At 38.2% G+C, this 15,013-nt stretch overlaps 1 protein-coding gene across 21 annotated transcripts in view; it reads left to right on the top strand.

Moving 5' to 3' along the window:
• ppfibp1b (PPFIA binding protein 1b) overlaps positions 1-15,013 on the top strand; it is a 132,906-nt gene that overhangs the window by 67,655 nt on the left and 50,238 nt on the right. For 12 of the 21 annotated variants that reach the window (XR_011346833.1, XR_011346834.1, XR_011346832.1 and 9 more), the window contains 5 exons: positions 289-420; positions 9,163-9,255; positions 10,537-10,629; positions 13,513-13,624; positions 14,053-14,085. Coding sequence is in view for 9 of the 21 variants with exons in the window: in XM_069904475.1 (XP_069760576.1) it covers positions 289-420; positions 9,163-9,255; positions 10,537-10,629; positions 13,513-13,624; positions 14,053-14,085 (463 nt within the window). In the remaining 12 variants the exon portion in view is untranslated. The remainder of the gene's footprint in view (positions 1-288; positions 421-9,162; positions 9,256-10,536; positions 10,630-13,512; positions 13,625-14,052; positions 14,086-15,013) is intronic. The other 9 variants (XR_011346839.1, XR_011346843.1, XM_069904482.1 and 6 more) reach the window with 4 other exon arrangements.

A 15,013-nucleotide genomic window follows, 5' to 3' on the forward strand; every position in this document is an offset into this window, starting at 1 on the left:
GTTTTATCCCTTCTGTTTTCTAATCCAGACAACATCCTGGTCAATGTCATCTGCGATCGTGTAGATCTCCATAGCTTCCACTTTCTTCCAGTAGTGAGGTGACTAAAATTGATCACAATATTCCAAGTGTGGTCTAACTAGAGTTTTATTGAGCTGCAACTTTAGCTCACCGCTCGAACTCAATATCCCCCCCACCCCCCCCGACTAATGAAACCCAGCATACCATAAGCCTTCTTTACAAGTCTATCAACCTGCGTGGCATATGTTCAAAGATATCCTTTGTTTCAGGAGCTCCTAAGCAGAACAGCACTGGAGACTCAGAAACTGGATCTTATGGCTGAAGTGTCAAATCTAAAAATAAAGCTGAATACAATGGAAAAGGACAGGTTGGAAAATGAGGAAAGATATAAAGATACTGAGGTGGGACAATCATTTATTATCTTAGTCTCCTTCAGAATAGTTCCAATTTATTCAATAAATGCCTGCTGTATTAAAATTTCTTTCCTCTTTTTGATAATCTTGTTTGGCATAAGCAGTGTCCTTTTCCAGGTTTTGTTTTATCTGTTCTAGAATCCAGTCTTCTGTTTCAGCAATTTGTATTTACCTAAAGTACATTGCCTAGGACTTTCTTTTTTGCACAGTATTTAGTTACAGACATGGTTTGGGAAATGAGCAGATTCTAGCTTAGGTTCCCACATCAAATTGCAAGCCATATCATGGGTTCTGCTTGATCTCACAAAATAATGGGCTTAGCAATACTGCCTAGGTATTTGGTCATGCTTTTGGGACTCAAGTGATCCTGAACTGATTCCAAATTGCACCATTTAATTCCTGCTTTGAAACAGAATTGTAGTTTATTTTCAGCAGATTTGTGTAAGATTCATTCCAAATAATGACTCCAGATATGTAAGATTTAACATAGTAGTTCTTAATTAATACTTTGTCATTATAGAGAAAGAATGTGGAAAAATTTTGATGGGATAAACATAGTCAGGAGGAAGTATTAGGGGTATTAGAATCTTTAAAAAAGTAGGGAAATCATCAGTCTGAAATAAAAGGCATACTAAGCTGTTAAAAGGAAGAAAATTGCTGAGGCTCTGGGTAACTTTTTATTTCTCCCTGGTATTGGGTGTGGTATTAGAGGTAATACCATTGTTTAAACTTAGAGGATGGCTAGGCCAGGCTAGGCAGTTACATTACAGGCCTTCTGATAGGCAAATTGTTTGGAAGCAGGCCCTTCAACCCATGCAGGTTGAAAAGGAATATGCAATGGTTTCATTTTTTTTGTGCCTAAAGCATTGAATATATAAGTAGGATTAATATGAAGCTATTTTCCATTCTAGTTGGACTGTAGTTTGCAAACAATCCCAGCCTCGAATCTCAAGGGTATTATTACTTTGGTAAGTGTACATCTGAGGACTTCACAAGGTGTTCTAAGAAAAAAAATGAAGAAAGATTGGAAATGCTAGAGCAGGTTTCTTTGGAACGGGAAGATCTTGTTTGAGAGGTGAAGGTAAAATAGAAGGGACCTGCTTCCCCTAAGCACAGGAGTCAGGACTAATACGGCATAGATTGAAAGTATTTGGTTGAAGGATTGGAGGAAAAGACTTCAGAGAGTAGTGGGCGTGTAGATCTTGCTGCCTGAAAGGTGGAGGCAGAAACCTTCATTGCAGTGAAGCATTAAAAGAGCCATGGGCCTACACAGCAACAGATTATGAGAGATTGGAAGAGAGATTAGGCTTTGGGTTGTTCTATTAAGTGAGCACAATATATTGGGTGATGTAGTAAGTATTTATTGATTCAATCATAGAGGACTGGTGATTCTTGAATTGGGAGAATTAGCCTGATCCCTACCTCAAATGTTGCTGAGTAAATTGAAGCACTTGCCTGATATTTACAGATCACCTTGCCTGATATTCACAGATCACCTTGCCTGATATTCACAGATCACCTTGCCTGATATTCACAGATCACCTTGCCTGATATTCACAGATCACCTTGCCTGATATTCACAGATCACCTTGCCTGATATTCACAGATCACCTTGCCTGATATTCACAGATCACCTTGCCTGATATTCACAGATCACCTTGCCTGATATTCACAGATCACCTTGCCTGATATTCACAGATCACCTTGCCTGATATTCACAGATCACCTTGCCTGATATTCACAGATCACCTTGCCTGATATTCACAGATCACCTTGCCTGATATTCACAGATCACCTTGCCTGATATTCACAGATCACCTTGCCTGATATTCACAGATCACCTTGCCTGATATTCACAGATCACCTTGCCTGATATTCACAGATCACCTTGCCTGATATTCACAGATCACCTTGCCTGATATTCACAGATCACCTTGCCTGATATTCACAGATCACCTTGCCTGATATTCACAGATCACCTTGCCTGATATTCACAGATCACCTTGCCTGATATTCACAGATCACCTTGCCTGATATTCACAGATCACCTTGCCTGATATTCACAGATCACCTTGCCTGATATTCACAGATCACCTTGCCTGATATTCACAGATCACCTTGCCTGATATTCACAGATCACCTTGCCTGATATTCACAGATCACCTTGCCTGATATTCACAGATCACCTTGCCTGATATTCACAGATCACCTTGCCTGATATTCACAGATCACCTTGCCTGATATTCACAGATCACCTTGCCTGATATTCACAGATCACCTTGCCTGATATTCACAGATCACCTTGCCTGATATTCACAGATCACCTTGCCTGATATTCACAGATCACCTTGCCTGATATTCACAGATCACCTTGCCTGATATTCACAGATCACCTTGCCTGATATTCACAGATCACCTTGCCTGATATTCACAGATCACCTTGCCTGATATTCACAGATCACCTTGCCTGATATTCACAGATCACCTTGCCTGATATTCACAGATCACCTTGCCTGATATTCACAGATCACCTTGCCTGATATTCACAGATCACCTTGCCTGATATTCACAGATCACCTTGCCTGATATTCACAGATCACCTTGCCTGATATTCACAGATCACCTTGCCTGATATTCACAGATCACCTTGCCTGATATTCACAGATCACCTTGCCTGATATTCACAGATCACCTTGCCTGATATTCACAGATCACCTTGCCTGATATTCACAGATCACCTTGCCTGATATTCACAGATCACCTTGCCTGATATTCACAGATCACCTTGCCTGATATTCACAGATCACCTTGCCTGATATTCACAGATCACCTTGCCTGATATTCACAGATCACCTTGCCTGATATTCACAGATCACCTTGCCTGATATTCACAGATCACCTTGCCTGATATTCACAGATCACCTTGCCTGATATTCACAGATCACCTTGCCTGATATTCACAGATCACCTTGCCTGATATTCACAGATCACCTTGCCTGATATTCACAGATCACCTTGCCTGATATTCACAGATCACCTTGCCTGATATTCACAGATCACCTTGCCTGATATTCACAGATCACCTTGCCTGATATTCACAGATCACCTTGCCTGATATTCACAGATCACCTTGCCTGATATTCACAGATCACCTTGCCTGATATTCACAGATCACCTTGCCTGATATTCACAGATCACCTTGCCTGATATTCACAGATCACCTTGCCTGATATTCACAGATCACCTTGCCTGATATTCACAGATCACCTTGCCTGATATTCACAGATCACCTTGCCTGATATTCACAGATCACCTTGCCTGATATTCACAGATCACCTTGCCTGATATTCACAGATCACCTTGCCTGATATTCACAGATCACCTTGCCTGATATTCACAGATCACCTTGCCTGATATTCACAGATCACCTTGCCTGATATTCACAGATCACCTTGCCTGATATTCACAGATCACCTTGCCTGATATTCACAGATCACCTTGCCTGATATTCACAGATCACCTTGCCTGATATTCACAGATCACCTTGCCTGATATTCACAGATCACCTTGCCTGATATTCACAGATCACCTTGCCTGATATTCACAGATCACCTTGCCTGATATTCACAGATCACCTTGCCTGATATTCACAGATCACCTTGCCTGATATTCACAGATCACCTTGCCTGATATTTACAGATCACCTTGCCTGATATTTACAGATCACCTTGCCTGATATTTACAGATCACCTTGCCTGATATTCACAGATCACCTTGCCTGATATTCACAGATCACCTTGCCTGATATTTACAGATCACCTTGCTCTCTGCCTTTTGGTGAAATTCTAGAATTAAGGTGAATCAAAATATCAATTTAAACACCCCAAATTTGTTTTGAAGACTCTAAAGCAATTGATAAAGTTGCTCTTTCTGCTTGGTGTCGAGTGTGAGATGCTGTGATTTTTTTTATCCTGTCCATGCTTTTCTTTCCACGACATGTTCTATTCTGAGCTTCCTTCTCCTTTTCAATTTCCCTTGTGATCGACAGTCCTTGATTAACCTAATAACAGAGCTGAGGCAGCAGATGGAAAAAGTGGAAGTGGAACTAGCATTATTCCAGGAAAAGAGGTCCCTGTTTTGGGATCAAGAGGTGACTGCACGACAGAAATGCAGTGTTTCCATGCATGACATTTCCTCTTTGATTGAAAGCTGATTTATTATGGGGATGATTTAAATGTACAACAGTACTCTGGTCCTTCTATTGCTGCCTTTAAGGCCCTGTAGAAGTCCAAGTAATATCTTAACTGCTTGTTAATGATGAGATTAGTAAGAAACATTAAAAATTGGAAAGGTCTTCCTGGCTCAACAAACTTTTCCTTCACAGGACATGTAATTCACTGTGTAAATACTGCAGATGCTGAACATATAGAACACACAGAACAATACTGAATATGGGAACAGGTCATCGGCCCACATGTCTGCACCAGAAATGATGCCCAAGTTAAATATTGTAAACACTCAACAGGGCTAGGAACTCAGACTATTTGTTTCTGAATTATAAATGCCTGCATTGTATTCTATCTAAACAATAAGGGACTGCTCCATGAGGGAATGTTCCTTAAAAAATTATATTCCTCTCTCTTGTCTGCACCCTACCCCTCTCCCCATGCTAGTGAGATTGAAATCTATGCCTCCCAACATAACTCCCCCCACCCCATTTTCCTTCATTCCATTTAAATATCCTGACCAACTCCTGTCACTTTTTTGTTTCAAATGGTTATCTCCCTTACTTTGTCACTAGGTTGCAAGTGCCTGAAGCCATCTCATTCATATTTCTGAAACATCAGCTGTCTGTTCTTTTTAAAGATGCCCGTGATTGAATTTAACCAAGGGACTAAATGACTTGTTGCAGGTTCGTGATCCTTGTTTGGTTCCAGGTAACTTTAGAGAGTCACCTTGATTTAATAGAATTTGTGGACTCGAATTTGTATTTTTGGTGTTTAGGAGTTGCTTTGATTTTCTGGATTTAACAGGATCTTGTGAATAGTCTGTAATCAGTATTTGTGGACTCGAATTTGTATTTTTGGTGTTTAGGAGTTGCTTTGATTTTCTGGATTTAACAGGATCTTGTGAATAGTCTTCAATCAGTATTTGTGGACTTGAATTTGTATTTTTGGTGTTTAGGAGTTACTTTGATTTTCTGGATTTAACAGGATCTTGTGAATAGTCTGCAATCAGTATTTGTGGACTCAAATTTGTATTTTTGGTGTTTAGGAGCTGCTTTAATTTTCTGGATTTAACAGGATCTTGTGAATAGTCTGCAATCAGTATTTGTGGACTCAAATTTGTATTTTTGGTGTTTAGGAGCTGCTTTGATTTTCTGGATTTAACAGGATCTTGTGAATAGTCTGTAATCAGTATTTGTGGACTCGAATTTGTATTTTTGGTGTTTAGGAGCTGCTTTGATTTTCTGGATTTAACAGGATCTTGTGAATAGTCTGTAATCAGTATTTGTGGACTCGAATTTGTATTTTTGGTGTTTAGGAGCTGCTTTGATTTTCTGGATTTAACAGGATCTTGTGAATAGTCTTCAATCAGTATTTGTGGACTCAAATTTGTATTTTTGGTGATTAGGAGCTGCTTTAATTTTCTGGATTTAACAGGATCTTGTGAATAGTCTGTAATCAGTATTTGTGGACTCAAATTTGTATTTTTGGTGTTTAGGAGCTGCTTTGATTTTCTGGATTTAACAGGATCTTGTGAATAGTCTGTAATCAGTATTTGTGGACTCGAATTTGTATTTTTGGTGTTTAGGAGCTGCTTTGATTTTCTGGATTTAACAGGATCTTGTGAATAGTCTGTAATCAGTATTTGTGGACTCAAATTTGTATTTTTGGTGTTTAGGAGCTGCTTTGATTTTCTGGATTTAACAGGATCTTGTGAATAGTCTGCAATCAGTATTTGTGGACTCAAATTTGTATTTTTGGTGTTTAGGAGTTGCTTTGATTTTCTGGATTTAACAGGATCTTGTGAATAGTCTTCAATCAGTATTTGTGGACTCAAATTTGTATTTTTGGTGTTTAGGAGCTGCTTTGATTTTCTGGATTTAACAGGATCTTGTGAATAGTCTGTAATCGGTATTTGTGGACTCGAATTTGTATTTTTGGTGTTTAGGAGCTGCTTTGATTTTCTGGATTTAACAGGATCTTGTGAATAGTCTGTAATCAGTATTTGTGGACTCGAATTTGTATTTTTGGTGTTTAGGAGTTGCTTTGATTTTCTGGATTTAACAGGATCTTGTGAATAGTCTTCAATCAGTATTTGTGGACTCAAATTTGTATTTTTGGTGTTTAGGAGTTGCTTTGATTTTCTGGATTTAACTGGATCTTGTGAATAGTGTGTAATCAGTATTTGTGGACTCGAATTTGTATTTTTGGTGTTTAGGAGTTGCTTTGATTTTCTGGATTTAACTGGATCTTGTGAATAGTCTGTAATCAGTATTTGTGGACTCGAATTTGTATTTTTGGTGTTTAGGAGTTGCTTTGATTTTCTGGATTTAACAGGATCTTGTGAATAGTCTGTAATCAGTATTTGTGGACTCGAATTTGTATTTTTGGTGTTTAGGAGTTGCTTTGATTTTCTGGATTTAACTGGATCTTGTGAATAGTCTGCAATCAGTGTTTGGAATATGATGAAAAAAGCAAAAGGAGCAGCCTCACTCCAGTTTTCTTTCACATTTGTCCTTTGCTAAAATTTTCTGCTTTTCTTTCTCTCTGCTAGCCCCTTCTTTATCCAATAGAGTTCTTTTGCAAACCTCATCAATCCCTTTCCATTTTCAATCTTTTTATTATCTAGGTAAACAATACACAAGGAGAATGGGTCATCATCAAAAAGACAAAAAAAACCACAAGATGACATCATCTTGTATAGCATATTGCATTACAGCGCAATAAACTAAAATCTTCAAAAGAGAAAACCATTATTATATAAACCCCACTTAATCTAAGAAAGAAAACGACTGGGTAGCCTATCCTAAGAATTTATTAATAAAAATTGATCATCTGGTCTTCAACAAAGAGAAAAGAAATAAAATTAAATATCGTCCAGAAGGGAAAATAATTCTATTAAGTCATGTGGAAATAATTTATAGAAGGTCACCAAGTCTCTTCAAATTTAACAGAAGTATCAAATATACAACTCCTAACTTTCTCTAAACTTAAATATGCCATAATTTGAGAGAGCCATTGAGTCAAAGTAGGTGGATTAGAATCATTCCATTTAAATAAAATAAATCCTCATCAATGAAAATAGTACAAGTGAATGGTAAGCCTGAAAAGACCAGTAGGGTTGGAAGCTGAAAAGAAGCAGAAAACATGGACAACACAATGATGAACCTTGCAAAATGAGGCGAGGAGCCAGTGAAGGCATAAGGCATGAGGGTGTAAAATAAAAACTCGTCGATGTAAAGTGAGCTTGGCTGCTCAGAATGAAAATATATTAACGAGGCTGCCCTGCATGTGAATAAACCATACAAAGGGGGCTTGTTGAAGCAGTAATAAACATCCACATCATGATTCGATCTTGTTGGTATACCTGCTCGCATTCTCTGATGGATTGAAAGGAATACGTCAGTATATATTGGGCACTCTGCCTGATTTCCTTTGGTCAAGTATTTTGAAATGATTGATGGCACACTGACTTTACCAAGCTGTTTATCCTAGGATTATTCATTGCAAAGGTGAACAATATGTTTGGCATTCAGTTGAATGTGGCAGCTCAAAGAATGAGTTGCTAACATGCCAGTGGTTAATCTGATAAATTCCCCTAATTGCTGTGGTGTTCATGCTTACCTTTGTTACAATGTGGGGAATGAGGATTTACATTTTTAAAAACGTGTGCTTGCTTTGATTTTTCAGTAATTTGGGCTATAACTTGACATTTTATGGCAGTATCTAGCTGGGTCCACTGCTTCCAATTTGATGCGTTGCATGGCGGTAGGAAATCTGCATATTGGTGCAGTTTGTATAATCTCATTAACAAATTGTGAACTTTCCTTTGTTTCAACTTGCCATTACAGATAGACCCTGACTTACGATGGTCAGAATCTGTACTTCTGATTTCGAGTTCTGACGTTTCCCCACACTTGTGATATGTGACGCAGTGAAGTTCTCCCCAGGCCACCTGCACATCCAAGCTCATAATGCCCAGGCCGCCCACGCATCCCATTCATACTCACCATCCAACAATTAATTTTAGTGCAATGCTTCAAATATTCTTCTAGCCTAGTGTGCTTCAGCTGTGTACATTGCAGTCATTTTTTACAGTGTAAATGACTTTTGAATAAAGGTTTTCAGCGTTTAAATAAAAAAAATTTAAAACAGTAGAGTGTGGTAATGTTTCAACTTACGATGAGAGTCCCGGAACTGAACCCCATCGTAAGTCGGGGTCTACCTGTAGTTGATTCTACTTTGCTCAGGTAATGTATCCAAGACCTATTATTTTTGTTTCATTTGCATGATGAAACTTTGATGCTATTTTTAAGTTAACTGAGAGTCGGGTAGCATTTGATTGAATATAATTTGAGGTGGTTTTTAATTAGAGTCAATTTTCTACATGGGCAGAGTTCAGAGCTTACTTTAATGGCCTTTTTGAATACTGTCACATTTTGTGTGCTTCATTCAGACTACTAAATCAGTTTAATCGTGCACTGAAATTGAATTTTTTTTTTAGGGCTTGTATAAAGAGGTTAATGATCTAAGGATAAAGGTGGTTGACATGGAAAATGAAAGAGTTCATTTTGAAAAAAAACTTAAAACAACCAAGGTAAGAATCCAATTTGCCAACTAGCCACTTAATTACATCTGTGGATAGAAGAGTTACAAATGTTAGCTCAAAGATCCTTTATCTAAAACCTTTTATTCAGCAATATCTTGCCACAACAATTTGAATTAATTTACAAGAGCCTTTTGCATTCTCTAAATAAAGTTGAGAAATGAATTAACATAAGTAATGCATAGTTTCTTCACAAGTTGTTCTTGGAAGTAGATATTGTATACCTGATGCACATTATTTTCACCCTTGTGTAAAGGTGTCATTTTCTTTTTGAATGTGGCCTTAAGTTGTATCGATAAAATTGTGATATACTCCGTATTATGATTGTATTGAGCAAATTAGGAGATTGTTTTAGTATTCAATTCAGTTAATGTCCAAATTACGTGACCATTCCATGCATTGGGTGAAGATCTGCTGAACTTTATCACTCTCTCATTATATAATTAGTTCATCTTAAGAGTTGTTCTTAGTTGCAATGTTATAACAGTGATGTGCCCTGAAATGGAATGTTTTTTAACAACAAGATCATATTACTTGGTAGGATATGGAATTAATGTGGAATCACTGTATTCTTGACACCGCTTGTGAATTAAGAGTTATGGTGATGAGATGTTCCCCTTTTGTTTATAGAGGAGGAATTATTTGCTTTATTCAGTCACATTATGCTTTGAATTTGGTTTTGCTCTCTGATAGCTTAGGGTGTGATGCCACCTGTTGTCACCAAGTACAGGTATACCCTGCTTTATGAAAGTAGAGCGTTCCTATGAAACCCTTCGTAAGTTGAAATGGTGTAAAGCGAAAACCCATTCAAATTTCTTTTGGATAATGAACACAGGTTTCTTCGTAAAAGCAAATTTGCGTCAAGTGAGTATTCGTTAAGCAGGGTATATCTGTGCCATTATCTTTAGCAGTGAGCAACACTGACATTCCAAAGTTCCTTTCCCCAGTTCTCTGTATATCAGCCCAGGTAAGAGGTGTTGACTGCAAATTGCACTTTTGTAAGAATTGAATGCGGTTACCCCTTTGAAACGACTGGTCACTGTGTAATCATAGCCATCTTGTTACATCCCAATGAACTTGTCAGCTAAAGCAAGTTGCATAAAAGAGTTTGGGCAAACTCTGATGCTGGGAAGATGAGTTGACTTAAACTTGTGTTTAAAAAGCTGCTGCTCTACATAGTGGTAAGCTGTTTCTGGAAGAGCACCTGAGCTATACAAACTTGCCTCTATCAGCCTCTAGCTCTCTATTTTTGTATTCTTTCATCTCTACTAGTCATTAATGGCTAAACTCTCTAGCCTGAAAATCAAAGTTGGGCAGATGCAGTACGAGAAGCAGCGAACGGAACAAAAGTCCCAGGCAATAAAGGTGTGATGAGTTTCAACTCATTGATACTGCTGTGTGGTAACTTTTTCCTGGACCATTTTGCTGTTTGCTTGTGTCCATGTGGTGTCTTGGAAAATATTACACAAAAGGTGTATTGGACTGAAAGCTGACTCTACATGATCCTTTGCTTTCTTGCTTGTGGCACAATTTTGTTTTACAGAAGCATCTCGTATTTCTAAATCATAGATTAAAATAACCAGACTACAATGGTTATGTAACATGTAATCTTTGTGGCCTTCACATTGCAGTGTATCACTCCGTTCTTTTGCAGCATGTTCGTTTTAGTTTCCCTAAACAATGCAAGTTCTAAATAAAATGTGGTCAGATTTGATAACAACCTTTATTTGTGGTTTTATTCAAACCACTTGCATTGTCTGTATATTTGACAAAATCAAGGATGTTTAGAATGCCTGCATGTGTTATCAGCATGTGTTTCAGTTTTGAGAAATGTTTTGATGTCACCCAGCAAGCAATGTATTGGAAAAGGTTCAACCTCTTGAGAAATTGTACATAATTCTTTTCTATTTTAAAGCATATTTGTGGCTAAAATATTTATCTCAATTTCTTGATGGATTCTCCTACTTTGTATGTACAGTAAACCCTCTGGTAATCCAGCGTCTAGAGGGATTGGTAGATGCCAGATAAGTGAATTTTGCGGTTGCTTTACATTGCGTGTTTCGTGATTGGCAAACTCATGGTGACGTGTGCCAATTTTAAACCTACATTTTTTTTGTCTTTATTTATCGTGATTTTTTTTGCCCGTTTCTTGAGGCTGCAGGTTGCTTGAATTCTGGATTTAAAAAAAAATTTAAATATGGACATACAGCAGGGAAACCGGTCCATGAGCCCATGACTCTCAGTAATGCCCAATTGACCGACAATCCCCAATACATTTTGAATGGTAGAGGAAACCGGAGCTCCTGGAGGAAACTCACACAGACAGCGCTGGATCCAAACCCTGGTCCCTGGTTCTGTAAAGTGCTGCACAAATCCCTACGCTTAATCGTGCTAATAATGGGGTTTTATGTATAGTTATTTTAGGTATTTCAGGTTGAATTTAAATTTTCACATTGAGCTGGCCTGATCTCTTTCTCAAAAGTATCCCATCAAATTTCAACACCCTAGAATTGGTGATTTCTCAAGTTTTCATTGCTCAAGATCTAAAATTGTCTTGCAGACAGAAAGCAGTGTGTAATGAATTTTGTGACTGTGTGGTAAGATTTCACAACGCCCATTGCTTGGTCAATAATTTTGATATTTGACGAAAGGCTCAGCCCCGACATATGGTTATAGATCTGTGCTGCTTATGGATGCTGTGCGACCTGCTGAGTTCTCCAGCACTTTTTTGCTTTAAACTACAGTCACAGTGTCTGCAGACTTGCTCCCTCATTGTCATACCCTAATTCAATTGAGGAAGAAAGGTGAACAGGAAGATCCATTTTCATTGCCATCAGTGGGTGTAATTCGAGGTATTTGGTAAAGGGATGAGACGAGACCTGGAGGAAATGTCCAGGAAAGGTTGATGGGGAGTGCAAGTGACCGCCTGACGGACGGTGAAAGTAGAAACTCTCCTAATGAGCATTTACCCAGCACAGACCAAATACGTTGTCTGGTTTCCTTCAGTGTTCTATGTTGCTGTGACTCGAACCTTTCGTCCTCCACAAGAACTGGGATTGGCAAACCTGACCTGGTCATGGAAAGATTATCTCTACAGCTGAATGACTTCCTCTGAGATGCAACATACTTGGCATCCTTGATTTTTCTTCCCCTCCCCCCCCAAAAAAACTGGTACGTGGAGGTGAACAGCACAGAACAGGCCCTTCAACCCAACTTAATCAAGTTGGCTTTCTGGGCTAGTCTCATTTTCTTGCATCTGGTTCATTTCTATCCATATATCTGTCTAAATGACATTTGAATGTTGTAATTGTACCTACTTTTATAGCTTCCATAGCCATCCCATTCATGTCGCTTTCCAAATTTTTCTTTAATGTCAAAATTGAGCCTACATTCACCAGTTTATATGCATGACCCTTTTAGCTGGCAGCTTGTTCCATACTGGGTTCAAGAACTTTGAGGTAATGTTGCAGCTCCATAAAACTCTGGTTAGACCACCCTTGGAATATTGCATTCAGTTCTGGTTACCTCATTACAGGGATTATGCAGAAGCTTTAGAGATAGTGAAGCCTAGATTGGAGAACATGATTTATGGAGCAAGGACTTTGTTCTTTGGAGAGATGATGGATGAGAGGTGATTTAATAGAGGTGTATAGGGTTATGAAGGGCTTAGGGTGGACAGCCAGTATCTTTTTCCCTGGGCAACAATAATAGAGGATATAGGTTCAAGGTAAGTGGAGGAAAGTTTAGGGGAGATGAGTTTTGTCTTACACAGTAGTGGATTCCTGGAATGCATTACAGGGGGTGAAGGTAGAGGCTGGTACAATAGGAGACATTTAAAAGCCTCTTGGATAGGCACATGGATGCAAGCAAAAGGTAGGGCTATGGGCTCTGAGAGAGGAAAGTGTGAAATTAATGTAGGGTTGGTTTATATCAGTTGGCACCATATTGAGTGCCTGTACAATGCTGTTCTAAGACAAAGAGCATGACATATTTTTGTAACATAAACCTTTGGCCCACAAGCATAATGGCCCTTGATTCTGCCATACTGAACTGGAAAAGATATTTGAGAAAGAACCTTATATAAAATTAAATTAATAACCAGATATAAATTAAATCCTGGGTGAAAGTTGTGCTGCATGGTTGCAAAATGGAGAAGGCTAAAATGATCTTAAACTATGAAAAGTGTAATCATTTATAATCATCTGTATCATCTAGTTCTTCCTTGAAACATTCCTTATTGCCATATAGGATGAATTGGTGCAACTGAAAGAAGAATTGGAGAAGAAGGATGCTGAGATCAAGAGACTGTTATCAGAGTTGAATTGTAAAACTGAAATGGCTGAAAGTGAAGGTGGAGCTGGTAAGGAACATTATTCTTTGTTCATCTGTTAAAGCAGGGCTGAAACAATTAGTTTGGATATTAAATGTAAAGTTATTGTATCCCGGATGTCATATTCTATAAATGTATTCTTGTGATGTGGGTAACATTTATTTCTCTCAATGAAACATTTTAAGATGATGTCACTTCATAACCCATTCCTACTTGTCAGTTGGCAATTCTATCAGCATTCCCATTGAACCATTGGATTTCTCATATTGTTTGACATTTTTGAACCTTGCACACCATGTTTTAATCTTTACAAAGAAATGGGTTGTTTAAACTTTTACATAAATATTCATAAACAGTTGCAAGTTTCTAGTGTTAAATTTAGCCATTTAGTTTTGTAAACTAATGGACTGTTCTTTCTTGTACCTGTATTACATGACCTGTGTGAATTTCCTGCACAGAGGAAAGTTATCAAAAGAAGCTGAAGGAGAAAAGTAAGGCTTTGGTGTCTTTGTGTGGTGAATGTGTGCATTGATGTTGTTGCTGGTGGCATTCATTGCAGCAGATGCATGCTTGGTTGAGAACCTTCTCTTCATCTGTAATCATTAGTTGTAGCTTTGAAGTTGAAGGTCAAATGAGCCAATTGAAAATGTCAGGTTTGTACATCCTGCACCACATCAGTTTTTCAAATGTTGAATTGAAGTAATTGTTTGCACTAACATAAATTTAAAAGATTTCAATGAGGAAAGTGGAGATTTGTTGAATAAGTTGTCTTCTGCTTTGGATTCACTTCTTTATACCGGCTATAATCAGTGGTCGATTTCAAGTGCCTTCTCTAGTGCAGGTGAGCTGAACTTTTTTTTAAATTAAAATTTATTTGCAGTGCAGTAGAAGCCAATTCTGGCCATTGAAAACCTGTGCCGACCAATTACACCCAAATTAACCTACAACCCTGTATGTTTTGGAATGGTGGGAGGAAACTGGAGCACCCAGGGAAAACCCACGCAGGCACTGGGAGAAGATGCAAACTCCTTCCAGACAGTGCCGTATTTGAACCCTGCTCACTGGCGCTGTAACCGCAGTGCACTAACTGCTATACTAAATTATGAAGGAGGGTTACATTCCTAGAAAACAGTTTGTAATAATCATCAATAATCATCTGCGTGAATCAAGAAACAAGAATTGAATAAAGGTTTTTTTAATGTACATAAATTCCATCAGAGTGAATTTTATTTCGTATCTCAAATTTATGGGCAATGATTTATGAATTCTATTGGGTGATTTTCCACTACCTGATTGGTCATAACACGGGGGTTGCCTGTACTGACAGGATGTATAAAATTTAAAGGCTAGGCATTATAAGTCACTTACTAAAGGTTACAGATGAATTGTAGCTATGGTTTTGTCTGGATTTGTGTTTTA

The sequence above is a fragment of the Narcine bancroftii genome, chromosome 11 (assembly GCF_036971445.1).
Source record: "Narcine bancroftii isolate sNarBan1 chromosome 11, sNarBan1.hap1, whole genome shotgun sequence".
Taxonomy (NCBI): Eukaryota; Metazoa; Chordata; class Chondrichthyes; order Torpediniformes; family Narcinidae; genus Narcine; species Narcine bancroftii.